The sequence below is a fragment of the Cucurbitaria berberidis genome (assembly GCF_010015615.1).
Source record: "Cucurbitaria berberidis CBS 394.84 unplaced genomic scaffold K460scaffold_4, whole genome shotgun sequence".
Classification (NCBI taxonomy): Eukaryota; Fungi; Ascomycota; class Dothideomycetes; order Pleosporales; family Cucurbitariaceae; genus Cucurbitaria; species Cucurbitaria berberidis.
This window is the reverse complement of record NW_024468938.1, coordinates 1,504,365-1,524,387: the sequence shown is the minus strand read 5'-3', so window position 1 is coordinate 1,524,387 and position 20,023 is coordinate 1,504,365. Positions and strand designations below refer to the sequence as shown.

The window sequence follows — 20,023 nt, the reverse complement described above, 5'->3', positions numbered from 1 at the left end:
GGAACTAGCCCAACTTGGTAGATAATATGAGGTGTTCTGCAGAAGAGAAGGCGGTGCGCATGTTGTTACGCATTGTATTGTTGTGGTGTGGAGAAGGGTGCGGTGGCAGATTGGGAGCCGATGCCTCGGTAAGAATTTTGCGTCTATTCATCCGTACCCCGCTGCATTACTCGAATCTCAGCCTCGCCATATCACACCACATATTGTAGAGAGCGTATACAGTTATTTGTCACATACGACGGAGTCCAGAAATATAGGGAAACAACAAAAGAATCGCATAGGTTTAAGATGAGTACTCACAAATTCAACTTGTTCGTTCTCAGTTAACCCTACGTTGGTTTCACTCGTATAAACAACTACAGTATTGCCTTGGAAAGAAATAGTTATGCTCGATATACTTTCATCTGAATGGTCACGGACTTTCCTCCATGTCTTTGGGTAACTGACCAGCCTTGGTGGCTATTGTCCTTCACGTGTTTCTCCACCAATGCTCACCCTCCGTCTTGCTTTAGCCTATAACGAAAACGCATTTTAAGGTTTTTTTTCTCTCAAACAATGGGTTAGAGAGTACATCTCCTGTGGCTACCGGCTTCTCGAGTTTATGATGGTTTCTTCATAAGTCCACAGTTCAGGCAATTTCCCCCCACAGGATCGGCATCAAGCCTTGCTTTCTTCGGCTTAGTGTCAGACTAGTCTAAAGTCGCTTCCGGTGATTTCAAGCTCTTAGGGCTGCTCCTATAACCTTGGAAACTACCCATAACCAGTCATATCTCGCTGTTCCTACTTGGAAAAGTACTAGGTAAGCCCTGCGTAAGTTTACAACAGTAGAGAGGAGGAGCCTCTTTCTCTGTGTCTGACACCGATGAGTTCAAGAGGACGTAGATGTACTAGGGGTGCGCACTCGCGTACAGATACCAGCCAAGACCGCAAGTAAAACATGCAGCGTTTCCACCACCGAAACAAATGTGTAGCAGAAGGGGTTTTCCTCCAACCTCAAGTCGCAGATCAAGCTTCGACGCCTGAGCTTGAATGATACTTAGCCTTGACTGCCTGACCAGTTTTCAACCTTTCACGTTTACTTCCCCAACATCGTCAAAACCTACGACCGAACCGCGGAATTAGCCCAATTTTGTATATTTACAATTATCGTTGTTTTTGCTTTTATACCAACAACATGTTCATAGATACTGCGACCGCAAACAACGAGTCGTCAAGACGCCAAATCGTAAACCCATCACGCACCTCCCCGTATGATGACTCGTCGACGCCACTTCTGGAGACCTTCGTCGGACAAGACGCGCCACCAAGCTATCTAGAAGCAACGACTCCGGGTCTATACACGAGCAGACTCAGTGGAGAAGAGGGCGCAAGACTACTTCCGGTGGATGGGCGAGAGGCGCAAGATGCAAGACTGAAAGAGGACAAATACAAAAGAAAGACTTTGAGGCAGCAATGCGCTAACAGAAAAAACTTAAAGTGGTTTGCTGCGGTATTATTTGCGGTAGTACTGGTCGCAATCCTAGCTGTGCTGTTAGCGGGAGTGGCGGCACGGTCGGACAAGCAGGTGAGCAAACCAGCGCTGAAAGTAGGCTGTATACTGACGTGGAACAGAAGACAGTTAGTACTCCTCCATCTTCAGCTCAATCAGCTGGGGCTGGGACATCGTCACCGAATGCCGATGAATCATCCCATCCGGATGGCTTCATCGATGACGACTCCGATAAACCGCACCTTGTGGCTGTTCCGTGGCCGTCGCAGCTCGCAACTCCAGCGCGACCTCCGCAGTCTACACAATCTAAGCAAGTGTTCCCTATTCGATGGCCATCTCGATGCGGGAAGGAATACAATGTCAAGACGGAAGAATACGACTTTGGCAAGACCAAAGAACTCAACATACAAGAAGCGGTACACCAGCTGGACGGGTATTACAAGCGGGTGGCGGGTTGGATTCATGTGACGCAAGCACACGATGACCAAGCGCCTGGTACCATTCAAGCAAAGCTGTCGTATGCTGTGTCGCCGTCCGTAGACGTCAACAGCATCAGACACACTTCAACGGCCACTGGACTGACGATTGGCGACCCCTCATTTCCTGATGGGTTTGATGGAGTGAGATCTGGTACCGCGTGTCTTGGTATGTCAATGGTTGTATATATGGGTGTTGGGGCAACGCTAGAAACCCTGAACATAGCGTCTACCCATATGGGTATGCAAATCCACAATGGCGTCAACCTCACCGTCACGGGATCGACGTCGATATCCCTCACTACCGGTACCCTGGACTCCGCAGCCTTGGATTCTCGAGAGATCCATCTGAAGACGATATCCGGTTCCATTAGTGGAAAGTACTCTCTCTATGACCTAGTGTCGGTCAAGACGATAAGTGGCTCTGTGAACATCAACATTGAGCCTAAAGAGGCGGTACAAAGAAGTACAAAACCAGCCGTCTTTATGATCGATGCGTTATCAGCTAGTATTCGAGCAGACGTTAAGCGGAAGCACATCCCAGAGCGCGATTACCAGACGTATATCAATACGACTGTCGGCTCCGTCGATGGAACTTTCATCCACGGTTCCAAGACCGAGATCACTTCAGTCGCTGGATTGGTAACAGCAGATCTCCTACCATTCAAGTCTGGCAACTATCAATCGAAGATCTACACGCACACTCATTCCGGGCAAACGAGCCTTACTGTTCGCAGTCCGTACAAGGCAAAAAATGTTGCTATGGCAGGACTTTTAAGCGCTCACAAGACTACATCTGGTGGCATGAACGTTACTTACCCAGAGGAGTGGGTAGGATATGTTGATGGTACCTCGCTGAGTGGTGCTTTGCATCTCCAAGGGAAAGACCTAGAACTGGTCAAAGAAAGCAGTGAGCCGGGGAAGAACCATGTCGAAGCGAAGAAAGGAGGTGGTGGAAGTACTTTGAAATTTGACACGGTTAGCGGCGGATGTGAGATCATAGTCGGAAAGTTGTGAGTAGGATTCACAAAGAAAGTCAATAGGACATATTATGAGGAAAGACGGCGTTCAAGGTGTTCGAAGAGTATGTTTGTATGGAATCTTGATATTGGCAGCCGAGGGATGGATGCGCCTTGTAGTCGATACAGTAGTATGGTACTAAGCGTCGCACAATCATTCTCTTAACTACAAAAAATATCCTTTCAACTTACATTCATTCTCCTCCGATACGATCCTTCCAAAGTTGGTTGCAGTACTTTTTTTTTGTTAGCGATGGCGTTAGTATGGAAATACACTCTGAACGGTGGCTGTCTACGTCTTTCCGCGGACAGAGACCTGTCAACCCCAGATTCTGGGGACATGGATCAACCTAGTCCATAATCATGCAGACAAAGCCATTGCCCCTCCCGTTCATCATATTCTGAAGCCTAGGGCTGGGTTGGGTTTGCCCCGTTTGAAAAGAGATTGCAGTGGATTGTCGAACTTAACATCTCAAATATCGATTGCCTTTTTAAGACTACCAGTACCTTTGCTTACCTTGGCTAGAGCTTGATTTTTAGTAGCCACAGGTGTGATAATCGCTAACCCGAGTACCCAAAAAAGACTTGTGCGACACAGATAAAGAGTATAACTGCTCCCGGTCCGGCCATATCCGCGCTCCGCCATGTCCGCCATGTCTCAGCAGGGAATGTCTCACTAAAGTGGGTTGACATGCCCGCATGATGTTCAAAGGCTACGGGAGGAATCTGTGATCGCTTAAGGCGGGAAAAATGTATGTAGAATCTCATAGGAGTCTACCCGTATCATCAAAGTATGATGAAGTAAGGAGAGGTGACGAAATGATTGATAGAAATCTTATCCGTTGGCGGAATGTCCATGTTCCGTGAAGGTTCGAATTTCTCGGACTGGCCGAGGAACATGTTTATGCTAGCTTCTTGCGAGGCAGTGATCGTCTTTCATTGTTCGTCTGTGCCTAAGGCATAAACATTGAGCACAAGTGTGATCCTTTTTGTGCGCAGTAGAGAAACTGTTACCCTACCCGGGTTGCTAGCTTCACCTTACTTATGACGCAGCTTGTTCTGACGTGCAGATTCGATCTGCTTGCATCATATGGTCATAGTCTTGTGATGAACGACGCTGGACATCATGCGCTGATTTCGAGAATTGGGTTGGTGCTAGTGGGTCGCCCGTTTTCACTATTAACGTTGCTACTATTCTCGGCAAAGCCGTCGGGCCAGTTCCCCAATTCAGACGTCGATGAATGTTATTGAATTCCCACCTTACCCCCTTGGGAGCCCACTGCAGCTGGACTGGATTGCAGAGGACGTTTTTGCACTACAGAACACGTGGAATTCAGCGGAGCAATGAAGCCGTGCACATGCACGCGCAAATTTGGTGTGGGGGAGTGAGACCCCTAGTCCTTATCGGATGTTGCTTGCATCCGTAGGAAGGCAAGGGAGAACGATAAGAGAGCTGACCACGACATTCTCGGCACAAGGACGTGCGATGCTAGTGAACAATGTTTAACGGGGTTCGCCTAAGGAGGTTCCGAATTGGTCTTCCGGTGATTGTTCGGCCCGTGATGTCGAGTCTGCTTTGTAGAGTATGCTGCATTCTTCTAGAGGCTAAGGGGAATGAGCGGGGGCTTTAGGGCGGCTGAATTGGATCCATCGTCAATTCGCCTTCCTTCTCGATATTTTCATGCTCCGTTGTTTTCATCGAACTCGAAGCGGACTGGATACTCAGGAAGCAGTGATATCCGGCGTGTTTGCGTCCCAGTGACAAATAACGGATCAGATAAGTAGCGCAGGACTGAGGTAGCGAAGCTAGCAAAACGACAGGTCGGCGGGTAATGGGTGACGTTGAATCACAACTCGAAGCTTTTCTCAGAACAGAAGCGTCCGCTATTGGCTGATTTTGTGAATCTCTCGGAACAAATCCGTTGTGATACTAGATTGCACATGTAAGGATATGCCCTTACATGTGGTGCTGACCTGACGATCGACGGCTGTCAGATGTGAACGTGACTCCACAATGCGGAATGCGACGCTATGCCATTAGCTGTAGTCGGTGGCGCTAGAGGCGACGAGGACGAAGGTAGTCTCATCAGCCCGGCCTTGGCCTGTAAACGAGGTTCACCATCTTTCCATTCGGCGATGATTTGGTCCGCGCAGGACAGAAGAGAAGACCTCTCCGCAGCAAGATGGATACCTAGCCCCTGCTTCGCCGTGCAACTGGGTCGAGCGGTGAACGTCGTCGAATCAATTTCGTAATTCATGAAAATGTTGGCAATGGTGCGGTAGACGTTGCGAAGATGATGGTTGGCGCGTATCAGGTGTGTTTCGGCCCCGTCGCGTCGCGGGAGAGAGATGTGGGGCCAAAGGCAACGGCATGTAAGTAATCGCTTACTCATCCCAATTCATAACAAATCAACACGCCAAAAACAATAACGAAACAATTCGTCCAATCCACTATCTCTGACAGTGGAATATTATCCCGATTAGGACGCGTTCTTGACGAAATGATGGCCTCGGCCCCTAAAGCGCGGTACTGGAGTTGATACTTCGAAGTGTCGCGTCTTCCACCAACAACACCTCTCATCACTCCATCTTTCCCCAAACAACGCCCATCATCCGAATTGGGCGCTGAAACTCGTATTCAGGTCGCAAAGAGCGTCCGCTGGCTCTGCTTGTTTGATCTCATCCACCAGTTGCTCCCTGTCTATGGGACGTATACTCGCGGATGGTAGCGCTTCAACCCATGGCGACGCTGTTGCCGTAGCCGCATGGGACACTTGCTGCTCAACACATAGAGAGGTCTGTCCGAGTGAGCCGCGAGATCGATGGAGACATTGAGTGTTGCCACTACCCCCCCGAATGCGTCTAATCGCCATCTGCATCCTAGCAGCCTTGCGCCGGGTCCACCCTCCACTACATCCCTCCCCACCAGGTCCTCTTTTGGGTGAACGCTTCTGCTGTCGCCGTTCCAGATCGCCTGCAGCCAAGGCGCGTCGCGACACTCCTCTCAAACCCGAGCCCAACTAGTTCTGTTGCGTCAACTCGCAGACATCATCTCTCTTCTCTGTCGTTCTCGGAACTTGTAAACCCGTGTTTTCATCATATAGTCTAACAAGCCCTCCGACCAACCGCTTTCTCTCCATTTGGCCCGTCACTCTTTAGGATCCAGCCCAACTATTTATTTCTGTTCATTTCTCTTGGAGCGGGCTCCATCCGCGCTGGCTGCGTTGGGAACTTTTGTTCTCCGTACACTCATTTTACTTAGTTTCGCGGTTCCTTTTGTCGCCACTCACCTCAGCCGTAGTCGTACAGCGCTATCGCCTTGACACATTCTTTTGGATGCAAGTCTCTCTTTTCGTTACCGGCGTGAGTTTTCCGTGCGCATTGCCTCTCCCTTGCTTCAGTTGACAGGATGCCGCATGGCGGGCCGTTCCAGTCAGGCGGTGTCGTTCCGAGCTGTTCGCGAGCTCATCATCTACGTATTCGGCCGCTTACAATTCTCCTAATACAGACGATCTACAGACACTCGCCAGGGTCATTGTATATAGAGGACGAAGCTAAACATGGAATTTAATGCGATTCAGCAGTAAGCGCTCTTGGTCGATCTACGCTGGGATTACGGTGGTTGGCGTAAACTGACTGCTCGTATAGATATCGCCCATCACCTAATAGATCATACCCTATGGGACAATCTTCGCCTACGCCAGCGACCCAGATGATGTATTCCTATGGGAATCTTCCGCTCCAAGCGCAGCAGCAACCACAAACTGTCCAGCAAATGTCAAGACCATCTCCACCGCAGCCCACGTGGGCGGTACCACAGACCCACAATCCGTACTATTCTATGCCACAAGGTCCGATCATGGGAAGTAGAGAAGAGTCTAGCTATTTACTGGCAAGGTCAGATGTTGCTACTTCTCAATCGCCGGCTCTCAGTAGTACTTCATTTAGTAATAGCATGCATGGCACTGGAACGCTTGCAACGACTGATTATTTTCCAGGTGTCATCGACACAAGTAAGAGATTTCGGCATGTCTTGTTTACCTGCATTTGCTAACATGCACAGGTCCATGGGGACAGAAAGTATGTGAAGAGTTGGAGTCTTTTCCCTCCCTAGACGCAGACGTAACAGACTACAATCATGGCATGATGGGCCAGGATGAAAACACTCCCATCATTGATCTACGCCAGTATCCTGGGATGGGGCGCCAGGAGCATGAAAACCTCACAAACTTCAATCCACAGGGTTCTCGTCGAATGTCTGAATCTACCTTTTCTATGTCGAGCACAGGAGGTGGGCTACCCGAGGTATCAACATACGAGGATCTGGGTTCTTCCGAGGCAGTTCCTTATGCGTCTGAGTATGATGCCTGGAGTCACTCGGATCCAAGCGCAAGCCACCTACTATCGCCGCTCGCCTCACCACGCAGACCTCAGCACGAAGGCGTCGTTCGAGGAGGAAGTCGTTCCCGCGCATCGCCGGCACCGCACAATAACGTCCGGTCTTCACCTTACACACTCGACAGCGGTCGGTTTAAGAGGTGGTCTACCGGGCATGCGCCGACTTCGACTCCCACAGCCTCACGCACAATGGCACAGGTTCCGGATCGCTTCGCACCTTACGGTCCTCGCCTGAATCCTCATCACTCCATGCCAGCATACCCACCAAGCGCATACACCAACTTCGGGCTACCAACACAAAACGTGCTTTATTCACAGCAGCAGCATCCTCTCCAGTCTAATAATCCGACACTATTTACACCTCAAGATTCGCAGTATCATCTTGAAGTTCCTCGGCCCCTACCGTCACAAGGTCTTTTCCGTCTGCTTCAAAGCAACGCAGACCGTCACGGGGGCGGTTCATCTCATTTTGCAGATCTGTCAGATCCGCCTGACCTCTACTCCTCCCTGCATGAAGAAGGCTCAAACCCCCCAGAGTCGGACATGAATCCTTCGGATCCGGATCTTGTGCCACATGAGCAAGATCTTCGCTTCACGGGCGATTTGTACACCCCACGGTGGGTTCGTGGTCATGGCAATAAACGTGAAGGGTGGTGCGGATTGTGCAAGCCCGGGCGCTGGCTTGTGCTCAAGAACAGCGCGTTTTGGTACGACAAGTCGTTCACGCATGGCGTCAGTGCAGCCACGGGCGCTGCATTCCAGGGTCCTCAAGATACGCGGCGAACAGAAGGAAACCTTGACGTTTGGGAAGGACTTTGTGGCAGTTGCGGTGAGTGGATAGCGCTGGTCAGCAGCAAGAAGAAAGGGACGACGTGGTTTAGGCATGCATACAAGGTTCGTATTGGTTCTACCCTCTCTACATTCCTCAACCACCTCCAAGGTCGTTCTATCCCGCGAGTTTGATTCGCCAATGGCAACCCTATCAAGGTGTCACAAGCTCGAGCTTGCTAACTATAACCTCTAGTGCCACACCCATCCCAAAGTCAAGGACGGACCTAAACGGCGCCGTGAAACCCAAGCTGGACGAGTTCGAGCAGTCTCCTCGGGCTCCGCGACGTCCTCGTCGTACCCTATCAAGCAAGAGTCATCAAAAGATGCAGCCGCTCACCGTCATTCCACCCCCACGCCAATCCCAGGTAGCTCGTCCCTGCAGAACTACAGCATGCCGACCAATGTGACATCGTCCACGCCGTATCCGACTTCAACCCCAACGGCAACACCGCAGATTACCACAACGAGCTACCCGAGCAACACTGCCTATCCAACGCCAACATCCGCCACGCCGACGATGCACGCGCTTCGAACGCCAACGCAGAGCTCCTTTTCAGACCCCCGCATGGAGCCCAACTCCACCAAGCACGAGCCGGTCGTGGGCATGTTCACAACCCCTCTGCAGAGTCTGTCCAGCTTTTCTGGCACGCCGTCTACGTTTTCAAATACACACAGCCTCTTGCACCAGGTCAGCGAGCCTGAGCTCGTGGGCATCAGAACGACGACGGCGTCACTCAACTCGATCGCGAGTATGATCTAGATTGATTGGCGTTGAGCTTCATTTCGCCTTCCTCATTAGGGCGGTTACTCTTTAGGCGTTCACGACACTGGCGGGGATTCATCGACTTTCAGCTTTTCGCATGAGCAACGACGCTTTCTTTTCGTAAGCTTCATTGGCGTTCATGGCGAGAAGAACGGCGGAGCAAGAAGTAGCATTTTCAGGGCAGTGCATTGGGTGTGGAGACTCCTATCCTTGCATCAGAACAAGTGTGTGTGTGTGACACTCATCTCTTCGATCCTTCTCAGCAGCGATGGTAGATGGTTTCGGCCTTGCGTCACAGTTAGCACATTTTGCTTTTCAGCGTTTCCTTTCTGGGTCGGTTACAAGGGCTTCGCACGCCGCGGGAGGGAGCAAGTTGGTGGTGCGGCCTTTACGAAGTTACGACTTCCAGCATTCGAGTTTAGCGTTTTGATTCGATTCCCCCCCTCGCCAACTTCACGTAGGTAGATTTCTTATTTCGATAGACTTGCTTTATCCAGCCCAAATCGATATTTTTCAAGACTACCTGCCTCACTATTCTCCATAATCAGTGTAACGTGAAGATTTGACTAATACTAGGTATCCAGCGGTGAGTCCCAGCGGTGAGTCCCCGCGTCGTCTGATTCCAGACTGTTGCGAATCCACGTGCACATCTCCACATACATCAAACAACCGCCTCAGCCACCTATACGGGACCAGATAAGCGGTCAGCCAGCCTCAAACGCCTCAGGTTCAGGCCCAAAATCTGATACCGGACTGGGGACCCTTGAAACGTCGTATGCTCGAGCACGAGCCTACTCGAATCTTGGCAAGCTGGCGGGGCAGAGGTCATCGTCGTCATCATCATTGTCATTGTCACCTTCTTTTCGGTGGGGCTAAGTTGCGGGCCAGATCCTTTGCTCGCTCGCTTTGGTATAAGCGTGCGCGACTGCCCGGACGTATGATGCGGTCGAGTGTCAATGTGACGGCGAGGTGAAGGAGGCAAGCGTCGAGTTGTACTGTACTTGGTGATTGACTAGGATAAGCGGAAGAGGCGCGGGAACATCAATGGGATCTGCGAACGCTTTTCTCAGCCCTATTTCCTCCACAAAATTGCCATATTACGAAGGTCGGCGCCGACGTCTATGATCATGCCTTGGGCTAATTGCTATAAAAGCGTATCGGATTATAGCCGGTTCTAAGAAAGATGATACTGTTTGACGAGCGTCTCTGACCTTCTAGACGAGTTCGCGAATGCTGCATCGGCAAATCTCTGATCAAAGGCGTTCGCATCCTGAGGCAGGGAATTGGAGGGGCCGGGCACCCAAGCAGTGGTTCGCATGACCAAATGCATGTCAGCTGTAATCCATATTGAGTGTCGCGAAAAGTCGTCCCGGATATGCGCATAGAATTTGGGCCGGGGCTGGTGTGGCGGGCGCGCATGGAAGGAGAAGTATGCGAACATGAGGAACCTCAGATGCTGATTAATTCTTCACCTGGCATTCGATATGGGCCAAGACCTTCCAATGTCGGAGTATAGTCGAAAGACAGGTAGAGCGGCCACTCTCTCGGCTTCTGCAGGTCGGCATCGCGATGAACACCCACAGCCCGGCTTGCCGCGATGCGTGAGGTCATGATAGGCCATGACCACAATAGTGTTGACTGACTCCGGTTGCAGCTGCAGAACCTCATTCGCGTTGTGCAACCTGAACGGCGCAGATGCATCCATTTCCTCGTCGTACAGCACACTCCTTTCGAGTAAAAACATCCCAGAAGCCAGATAGCCTCGCTTTAGCCTCAATTGGCCCTCTGTTATACACTCTTCCACATCGTAGTTACCCACAGTCCACTCTTGGCTAGTCGCCTTCTCGGCGGACCGTAAAACCTCAATAGCTGACGTGACGACGCCTGCGGCATAGATATACTGGTTCTTGACGTCTTCCCAGTGCGAAATCACGCTTGCTACGATTTGTCCGACTCTTTCCAGACTAGAGGCGGCAAAGGGCTCAGTTCCAATGCCGTGGATCGTGGCGCTGTGCCACTCCATGTCAAGACCAAGGTCGCCGCTAATGAGATTGGTGTCTAGTGTGTACCCAGTTGCGATGCCGACCCACTCGAAGCCTGGTTGTGCGTTTGAGGCTTTCTTGATGTGATCAATGACCTTCGCTTGTCCGGCGTACTTCGATATCCGCGCTTGTATCGCCTTGTTCAAGGTGTCATGGCCGAACTCGCGCGGAATGAACCGCCTTACACCTGCAGCTACGGCAGCATCTATGATGCGTATCTGTAAGTCCGAGTCTCCTCCAGCCGTGGTACTTATAACGAGGTCTTGCCCAACAAAGGCTGACTGCAAAGACTCGAAAGAGAAGTCGGACTTCTTGTGCTGCACCGTGGACTGAGGCACTTGAGACGGTAGATCGAGCGTTTGTGAGGGGTACGTCAGGACTGTAACTCGATAGGGCAAGTTTTCGGGTTGCGCAGTGGGGAGGAAAAGGGCATTGATGATAGTGAGACAGAGTTCCCAGTTCTATAGCGAGTTAGTAAAGCGATCTCATCAAGACGTCCATCCACTTACTCCTATTAAGAGGACGTTTTCAATCGCCATGCTAGTGAATATGTGTCGAAAATCTCGATTTGGGCATTTCGCTGAAGAGCAATGCTATACCTTTATACCCACCTGCACAATCGAACCTGTCACCCCACCCCACACGGATCAATGGATAAGCTAGCGCTAGCTGAAGGTTAGCATGATGTATGGTCAGCCATTGATATGAACAGCGAATTGATGGGCAAGTGCTCCAGCAAATACTGCTGTCCTGCATGGACTTCGTCCTAATATTGTTGATGCGCCTATATTAGCATGAGGCTCTGCAGCAATGCCATATTGGGATAAAAGTCTTGCCCGCGTGGGGTGCAGGTAGACGAAATGGGATGTCAAGCAGCTGTGCGAGTCGTCTTTTGGCGCATTGAGAAAGACGGGAAAGCCATTGCCGGATGGTGATCGTTCTCCATGGTCAAGGTGGTGGACGAAATGCTAGGGATGTGATGTCGAGATGGGGCTATGCGCCAAGCACAGCCTCACGTGATGCGGATCTTTCCGGCGTGCAGCTGTCGAGCTTTTGCCGACGACAACCTCGAGCATCACCAAACCTCCCGCACTCGCATCACCATCACCGCTCATCTCCCGGGGCTTCGCATCACTCGTCCGGTACGTCAATTCCTCAGTCGCAAGGCTTCTTCTCGCCAATTGAACCTCCGCAGCAGCGCGCTGACCCGCAACCTCCAGTTAGCCCATCATGAACGCCCGCTTCCTCCGTCCTTTTGCGAGGGCCGCTTTCCGCGCGCCCACCGCCGTCCGCCCCGCCGTCATGGCGCGCCCTGCGCTCGCCGTGAGCCAGAATAAGAAGACCGAGGTCGGACCCCAGCAGATGGTATGTTGAGCATGCTTAATAGGAGGTGGAGAGGAGACTAATCCAAGTGCTAGACGATGCTCAAGTCGGCGATGCCCCAGCTCATCCCCTTCTTCTTCGTCAACGAGACCACCGTGGCTTTCGTTCTGCTGCCCTCGCTCATCTACATCTTCTCCAAGTACATTCTCCCTCAGCGCGTGCGCCTGTTCGCCGCCCGTCTCTTCATCAGCAAGTTGTAAGCGAGGGAAACGATCTCGGGGAAATAAGGGAGGACCAAATGTGTACAAATAGCGGATATGTGCTCATAGACAATTGATTGGCATTGCACGAGGAATTGCGGAGCTCCACACACAACATGACATCGAATGCCGGTGCTGGGATCCGCCCAATTTGCGATTAGTGAAGCAAGAGTTTGCGTGTAACAAGACAGAGCCGCAAGTGCCCTAACTAGGAGACCTAAGCATTGATCCTACCAGGAACGAGGTCGTGGAGACACTTTGGATACTTATATCGCAGTCGATCTTATATGCGCCCTACTCGAAGACGCACCTCAGGAACACCTAGTCGATAGTACACCGCTTAACGCGGATTTTCAGCAGCTATACACAGTTTGGTGGGTCTTTTTGCAGCTTCACTCCGCGAGAGGTTGAAACTCAATCTCTCAGTCATGCACGAACATAAGCTCGACATCCTTTTTCCCCGAATCCATCACGCGGGAAGCACCGAGCTTCATATTCTATCCTGAGCCTAGGTCTTCCCTTGTTTGTCAAATTCGACGTGGCGCAGATACCAGTCCCTCACAGAAGGATTGATCAACCCTTGAGCAGCCGTCACATGACGACAACAACAGAGCGAATCCTACAGCACCAAACCAATTGCGCTTAAGACCTAATTAGGGAAGTTAAAATTATGTATAAATGCTAACATACAGTGTCAGGCAGTTAGGCAGTTTTCAACTATCTAGCAATGATTCCCTCCATCTCACTCGTCATTACCCTCACCATGTCCGCAAAAAACTGCGAGCTCCAACTCTTATCTCAACTATGGCTCCCTCGTAGTATAACAGTGGGGCAAGATGCACTGGCGTACAGAAGAGAGGTCAATACTTAAATAACGAGGCATTGTTTAATGGGTGTGGTGTATACTATCTACATGCACTAGCAAATACTGGTCTGTCACGATTTGCACACCCCGCAGAACCCTCTCTACCTTTCCCTCCCGCTCATCAATGACCTCACCGCGTCGTTGGTCTCCACCTCAAGCCTTTCTCTACTCCTCCTCTTCCTCCTCCGGCTCCTCCGAGTCCGAACTAGACGAAGCAATGTGCTCCCGCAATATGTCCGATTCGGAATTTGGGAACAGATCTGGGTCTCCCTTCTTCCTCGCCGCCTCCCGCTCCTTCTCGGAGTCCGACGACGGCGCAGAACTCGAAGGCTGATGCAGCGGCACGCCCCTCTCCTCCAATTCCTCTTGCTCCAAGGGCCCGGCCTCCTTGATTGCCTGGATGACACCCCCGAACAGCGTCTCCATCTCCTCGTCGCCCATGGCACCGATATCGACGCCTTTGTCTATTGCGAGCTTCATCTTCATGCTAGTTGCCTGTGCGATTGCTGATGCGTGCTTCTTGTTCGCGTAGATGCGTACGGCCTTGTAGTAGATCTTTGCTACGAAGCGGCAGCTTCTGCGGTGCTTTTCCGTGTCGCATTGGGCGAGAAGATCCTCACGGAACTGTAGGTCGATGGACTGCTTACCGGTCTGAAGGAAGTCGGGTGGTTAGTTAGTTATTTTAGTGAGGGTGGAAAAAGTTCATTGGGGATAAAAAGAGGGAAACGGAGGTAGACGTTACCTTGTAGCGATTTTGTTTCTTGAAGTTGCGGTATCCGAAGTCATGGCGGCGGCACGAGTCCTTGACTAACATTCGTAGTCTGTTAGTTGCGTCTCGGTGGAGTGTCATGGACTGGCTTCTTTGGATGAGAAACTCTCTTACAGTTGAAGCCAAACGGCTCGTCCTCGACATGCGAGCACCCATCCGACTCCCAGTCGATATCAGAAGGACCATCCTTCTTGTTGCGACGGATGAGGAATTGGTCCATGGGGATCTGGAACAATGCGAAGTTGGTGAAGATGGTAGAAGGTGTGATGCCTGGGTGAGGGATTGGGGTGAAGGTTGGGTTAGCTTGTGTTGAGACTGCTGTAGGGGCGGACAAGACGAGGCTTCCGATGCCTAGGATGGCGGCGAAGGCGAACAAGGCCGCCGACGTCTTGGTGATCATGGTGGTGTTAGGGTGAGTGGTTCTCAGCTATTGCTTCTTGAATTTCTGAAGAGAAGATATGCTGTGAGTGTTGCAGAAATTGGTTTTCTTCGGGGAGAAGGTGCTGATTTATTCCCTGAGCAATGAGGGGATGGTGATGCCTTCATTTGAGGTTCCATGGCGCTGATGAGAGCTTGATAATTATATGCTGAGAAGTGAGCTGATGGCGACGCATTAAATTGAGAGTCCCATGGCACTGAGGAGAGGTTGCCACATTAGACCCTGAGATGTGAGGGGAAGGCGACGCGATCAAGTCAAGTTCCACGGCGCGCGAAAATCAGGGGAAATGGATTGAGTTACATTCCCCTCAGTTGCACATTTTGGGGGACAAGATCAGATGGTTTACGTTTCCAAAAGGGGAGATCCTTGTACATTAATTGTGAAGTGTAGTTGCATTGGCACGTATTTGATAGGAGTAGTTTCTCATTCTCCGCTACGATATCTCGCAACTATATGCATGTGACATCACACATGTTCTACCCCGCTCATTTTACGCGAACCCTCTCTCATATCATCATGGACATCGTGGGTTGAGTCTTATCAATTGACATGGAAGTACCAGAAATCAACATAACCCAATCTAGTCCCGAACCCTTAGGTTCCACCACCTTGAAGCTATTCTTCGTCCTTGGGCTCGGCCTCGGTAGTGGGACGCTCTCCGAATGCTCTGTGCGCTTCGTAGTACAGCGAGGCCGAGGCTTCGCAGGCAGCTTGGTAACGCTCGGACTGACACTGTATGAACATGTCATTCCTGAGCTTCATGTCGAGACGCGCCTTGTTCTCCTATCGCGGAGTTAGATGCAGGTACTTGGGGAAGTATGGGGAAGTAGATATACACTCACCTCCGTGTAGCGGTTCTGCTTCTTGAAGTTCAGATGGCCGAAGTCGTGGCGATAGCATGCGTCATCGACTATGGGGCTGTTAGATGTGGTCTATGGGAAGTGAAGCGTATTGTTTTGACGAGATATTTTGAAGAGACGGAAGGGAACTGGGCGTGACTTACAGGCGAACCTGAAGAGATCAGTGTCCATGTGCTCATACCCCTCCGATGTCCAGTCTAGCCGATCAGGCAGCATGATCCCCTCGAATGCAGCGTTGCGAATGGTGATGAAGTCGGCGAGCGTTATGTTGAAGATGTACTCGTCGGTCGACTTCTTGAGAGACAGATCCTCGCTAGGCGCCACGGGACTGGAGAGGCCAAGTGACACGAGGCCCACGATGGTGATGAGAACGGACTTCATGGTGGTAGGGATGACCGGCGTTGACGTGGGAATGGAATGTTGTATTCTGTGCAAGTTGTTGAACGGTGGCTTTCGGGATGACCGGTTCTACTCTTGTGTCCTCTCAAGTTTGGGGGTATACCGTTTGTGTTATATACTCTTTCTCCCCAGCTATAGCCGACAATGCTTCGCGTCCTCCCCCATTTTCTGCACCTCTTCCTCCACCTCTTCCTCCACCTCTTCCACTTAATCTACCCTATCGACACAATCTGCTTTCTACACTTCACACATGCTTTGCTATCACTTTTATTCAGCCCCGCTTTCCAACCTCACGATGAAATCGCAGAGGTTTGCCTGGATGCCGATGTCGGTTACCTCCGTCGTTCCAATTGCCTAGGCATGGCGGCGACTCGTAATCTGACTAGTAGTACCGTAGAAAGATACCTTGGGGTGGAGTTAACCGAACCGAACATAGTGGTCGGTCGCTTTGCGGTCGAGGCATATTTAATATCATGGCTGTCAATGATGGAGACGATCAGAGTCCAATACTGTGGTGCCCTGGCATGTGCAGACAGAGACGACGTTATGATGGTATATTGTGCACAAATAGTGTCGTCTTTAGCTTGGTCTGTTGTCGTAATCACATACTAACCATCGTGTCTATGTGAATCAAATATAGGATGTGGATTTGCTGGAAAGGGTGTTATCGATAAGACGGGCGGCTTCGTCGATGGCGCTCCGAACCACGTCATCGCGTCTTCAAAGGGTCCAAACCAAGGGGCTTACAATAGAGGGACAACAGCTAGCTGATGCGACCATCTTACATGTCGAAATGTTGTCGCATTCATCACACAAGAGGCAGGCCTCGAGAAGCCTTGAGCCTTGAGGCGCGCTGCTCCCTGTTGCAGCTGCTTGGCAACCGACAGAATGGCCGGTGAGCAGTCATTCGAGCTCCATGAGGCTTCACGTCCACAAGCTGCAACCCAAATAATGCCACCGTACGACGCAGAGGAACCGTATAGCGTTGATGTGCGACTACACAAGCGGACGCTTTTAAAGCTCGACTGCTTGCTCCTCCCGTTCCTCGCGCTCCTGTTTCTCTTCAACGCGCTGGACAAGGCGAATGTATGGTTGGCGCAAGACTACACTACCAAAGTTCAAGACTGACCTGTAGCTTCAAAGATTGGCAATGCCGAATCCGCGCACTTCACGACCGACATCGGGCTCGACAAGGGTGACGTGAACACTGCCGTAGCCCTCTTCTTCGCCTTCTTCGTCGCCCTACAACCGGTCGGCGCAGCCTTGGGAAGGAGATATGGCATGGTACTATGGGTACCTAGCTGTATGGTGCTCTGGGGAATCTCCACTGCACTGCATGCTTGGGTGCGCTATAGATGGCAGCTGTATACATTGCGTATCATCATCGGCTGTCTCGAGGGTATGTGATTCATGTACCCAACCCACTCGAATACATGCTAAGTTCTGGTACAGCTGGGTTTTACCCCGTAACCGTCACCTACCTCTCGCTTTTCTACACGCGCTTCGAGTTCGGCCGACGTTTGTCCCTCTTCTACGGCCAAGCCGCCGTTGGAGGTGCCCTAGGAGGCATCTTGAGTTACTTCGTCTTTTCCCGCTTCCGCCGTGACAACATAGATGGACAGGTGAACACAAGGTGGCGGCCATGGCAGATTCTATTTCTACTAGAAGGCACCTTGACCGTCGTAGTCGCCTTTTTGGGATACTTTTGGCTGCCACATAGTGTCGAAACGGCGTGGTTTCTGACACCCGAAGAGCGACAGCACGCATCTTCGCGAGTTGTGCGGGATAGAGACATGCAGAACGTGCCAGCGAAGCTTCACCGCGAGGAGACCGAACAAAGCGGGGGCTACGATGAGGAGTCTCGCACCCTCTTGAATTCTTCCGAACCTTCAAAGCGCACACAGGAACGAGACTCGCTCCATGATCGCGGTCTAAGCCCTCACGACATTTTCTCTTCCCTTTTCAACCCTAGGATCTGGCATATACTAGTGTGCAATATTCTCTCTGCAGTCCCAGTCTACGCTTTCTCCGTCTTCCTCCCGCTCGTTCTCGCCCCGTTGACAACCAAGTCCAACCCTGCGCTCGTCAATCTGCTTACAGCGCCCCCGCACCTGTGCGGCGCCATCACGCTGTTCTTCTTCGCACTATATAGTGACAAACATCGCATACGCCTCTTTCCCATCCTGTCCGGCTTGGCTATCATGGCCGTTGGTCTGATTACCGTCACTGCACTCCCAACTACTTGGGTAATCCCACGCTATCTCGCGCTCAACGTCCTTCTTTCTGGCACATATGTTGCATCACCACTCACTGTGGCCTGGATCTCAGGTAACACGCCATCGCCCGGCAAGCGTGCGTTGCTGCTTGGCATCAACGGTTGGGGTAATCTAGCAGGTATCTTCTCAGCCATGTTGTTCAAGCCGAAGTACGCCGAATCCGGCTACATTGTTCCATTCTGGTGGACGCTCGTATGTGTTGCCTTCTCTGCGCTGGGCTACGTGCTCTTCCTGGGACGTCTACGAGCAGAGAATGCGAAAAGAAAGGACTTACTGAGTCGATGGAGTGCAGAGGATGTCGAAAACGAGAAAGCTGGAGGTATAGGACCACTCCCGCTCGAGCAGCGATGGGTGAAGAGGGTCATGGACAGAACAAGAAGATATGACAAGATGACGTGGCTAACTGAGTGGTTGGAAGAAGCAACGCAAGGCGGAAGACAAGGTGATGACAAGATTACCTTTACGTACGGGCTGTAAATTTATGCGTCGTTTCTGCATGGCTAGGATCCTTGTTGCCTGATTGGCATGTTTCCCTTGGCATTTCCCGGCGTTCATCAGTCGGAGTGGTCTCATCTGATTACTAGATACCCTCTCGGTACTTCGTCTTCTTTGCAGCATCTACACTATACCTTGCTCCTCAGACTCTTCGATTGTCATGAATGAGAGTATGGCGCGGATATATAATAGCTTCTCTAAGAGCAAGAAGCCCGATGATCCGCTGGTTTCTGACGCGACGGCATGGTACGTGTGAAAGATCTTGGTGCGCTGCGAATCACCAGTTTAACGTTAGTGCAGGGGATGTTCGCAGTCAGGAGATTGAGGGTTAGTTGAGGAAGGGGGTACCTGATGTGGAGATTAGGGTGCCGGGTGAGTCCGGGAAGAACACGAAATCGGGTGATGGGTTTAGTGCGGATAGTTCCAAGGCGGAGATGGTGTTCGGGTTGGTGTAGAGGAGTAAAGAGGAGACTTTTGAGGAGTTGGGGAGGCAGTCAGTTGGGATGAAAGGGCGTGGGGATTATTGATTTGCCTGCCTGGACTTGGGAGGCGGTTGCTTGTAGTTTGAAGCTATTTCGTAAGTTGTATGAGTATCTAACGTAGACTACGATAGTACCTATACGCTAGCTTTCATTCTAGCAGTCCATATAGGGAAGCGTACGAATACTAGGGGCCACGTGCAACTTTACAATAACCTGTAGCGTACAGTATGTCATAGCCTCATTTCATGGGATCCTTTTGGCTGATTGAAGTTCAGCCGAGTTGGGTACATTCGCTGATCGGCCTCACGTTATGGTAATGCCGAGGTGAAAGCCTGTGAAAGGCGGGGCCCCGCAATAACCCCTGTCCTTCAAATTGAGGTACGAACCTTGACCCTCGCAAGGCGCTCGGAGCTTTGTACAGTTATGGACAGAATTCAAGTAAACTTCCGGAATTAGCTTTTCATAAATTGAAGATCAACATAGACCAATACTGTGATCAGGTAATGTCCGCTAGGATTGGAATGAACTTGGAAGTAAGACTCCGCATTCTCAATCGTAGGGTAATTGCTAATAAGCAACCCCAAAATGTAGCTAGACATGTATTTCAAGCAGGTTATGATTGGCACAAAGTCAGGAATGCCCTCGCATTCCTCTTCTGTATCCATGTTAATGACTGGTGTCATACCATGAGAAGACCTCGGGACTTCATTTTGTTGATGAGATGCCACGTGAATGGATTGAAGGATATATTTGTGTCATAGACGTCCCTATGTTTTGTAGGAAAGCTAGCTGACCAGTGTGTATATCTTTCTAGCCTCCATTCAATCCACTCGGATC

General features: G+C 51.0%; 7 protein-coding genes across 7 annotated transcripts; 4 read left to right on the top strand and 3 right to left on the bottom strand.

Moving 5' to 3' along the window:
* Positions 1-1,174: 1,174 nt before the first annotated feature.
* K460DRAFT_340992 (uncharacterized protein) lies at positions 1,175-3,011 on the top strand (the record flags this gene model as incomplete). The annotated part of the gene is made up of 2 exons (XM_040931132.1): positions 1,175-1,592; positions 1,649-3,011. 2 exons carry the CDS (start codon positions 1,175-1,177, stop codon positions 2,980-2,982), a joined length of 1,752 nt encoding a protein of 583 aa, XP_040785729.1. The 3' UTR covers positions 2,983-3,011.
* Positions 3,012-6,544: 3,533 nt separating this feature from the next.
* K460DRAFT_378367 (uncharacterized protein) lies at positions 6,545-8,973 on the top strand (the record flags this gene model as incomplete). Its single annotated transcript, XM_040935068.1, has 4 exons — positions 6,545-6,567; positions 6,633-6,997; positions 7,048-8,276; positions 8,407-8,973. The coding sequence occupies 4 exons, from the start codon at positions 6,545-6,547 to the stop codon at positions 8,971-8,973; spliced, it is 2,184 nt and encodes a 727-aa protein (XP_040785728.1).
* A 1,471-nt stretch (positions 8,974-10,444) lies between these two features.
* Positions 10,445-11,557, bottom strand: K460DRAFT_287777 (isoflavone reductase family protein; the record flags this gene model as incomplete). The annotated part of the gene is made up of 2 exons (XM_040928996.1): positions 10,445-11,479; positions 11,528-11,557. 2 exons carry the CDS (start codon positions 11,555-11,557, stop codon positions 10,445-10,447), a joined length of 1,065 nt encoding a protein of 354 aa, XP_040785727.1.
* Positions 11,558-12,112: 555 nt separating this feature from the next.
* K460DRAFT_418278 (uncharacterized protein) lies at positions 12,113-12,775 on the top strand. Its single transcript, XM_040937932.1, has 3 exons — positions 12,113-12,160; positions 12,239-12,383; positions 12,437-12,775. The coding sequence occupies exons 2-3, from the start codon at positions 12,249-12,251 to the stop codon at positions 12,599-12,601; spliced, it is 300 nt and encodes a 99-aa protein (XP_040785726.1). The 5' UTR covers positions 12,113-12,160; positions 12,239-12,248; the 3' UTR covers positions 12,602-12,775.
* A 1,219-nt stretch (positions 12,776-13,994) lies between these two features.
* K460DRAFT_315171 (uncharacterized protein) lies at positions 13,995-14,845 on the bottom strand (the record flags this gene model as incomplete). The annotated part of the gene is made up of 3 exons (XM_040930305.1): positions 14,350-14,845; positions 14,194-14,300; positions 13,995-14,117 (listed from the first exon to the last, which is right to left on the bottom strand). Coding segments are annotated over exons 1-3 (516 nt in total), but the record flags the coding sequence as incomplete, so codon positions are not given.
* Positions 14,846-15,289: 444 nt separating this feature from the next.
* Positions 15,290-15,915, bottom strand: K460DRAFT_356926 (uncharacterized protein; the record flags this gene model as incomplete). Its single annotated transcript, XM_040932000.1, has 3 exons — positions 15,290-15,457; positions 15,517-15,584; positions 15,678-15,915. The coding sequence occupies 3 exons, from the start codon at positions 15,913-15,915 to the stop codon at positions 15,290-15,292; spliced, it is 474 nt and encodes a 157-aa protein (XP_040785724.1).
* Positions 15,916-16,821: 906 nt separating this feature from the next.
* Positions 16,822-18,686, top strand: K460DRAFT_287367 (MFS general substrate transporter; the record flags this gene model as incomplete). The annotated part of the gene is made up of 3 exons (XM_040928960.1): positions 16,822-17,019; positions 17,077-17,332; positions 17,386-18,686. The coding sequence occupies 3 exons, from the start codon at positions 16,822-16,824 to the stop codon at positions 18,684-18,686; spliced, it is 1,755 nt and encodes a 584-aa protein (XP_040785723.1).
* Between the last annotated feature and the right edge of the window lie 1,337 nt (positions 18,687-20,023).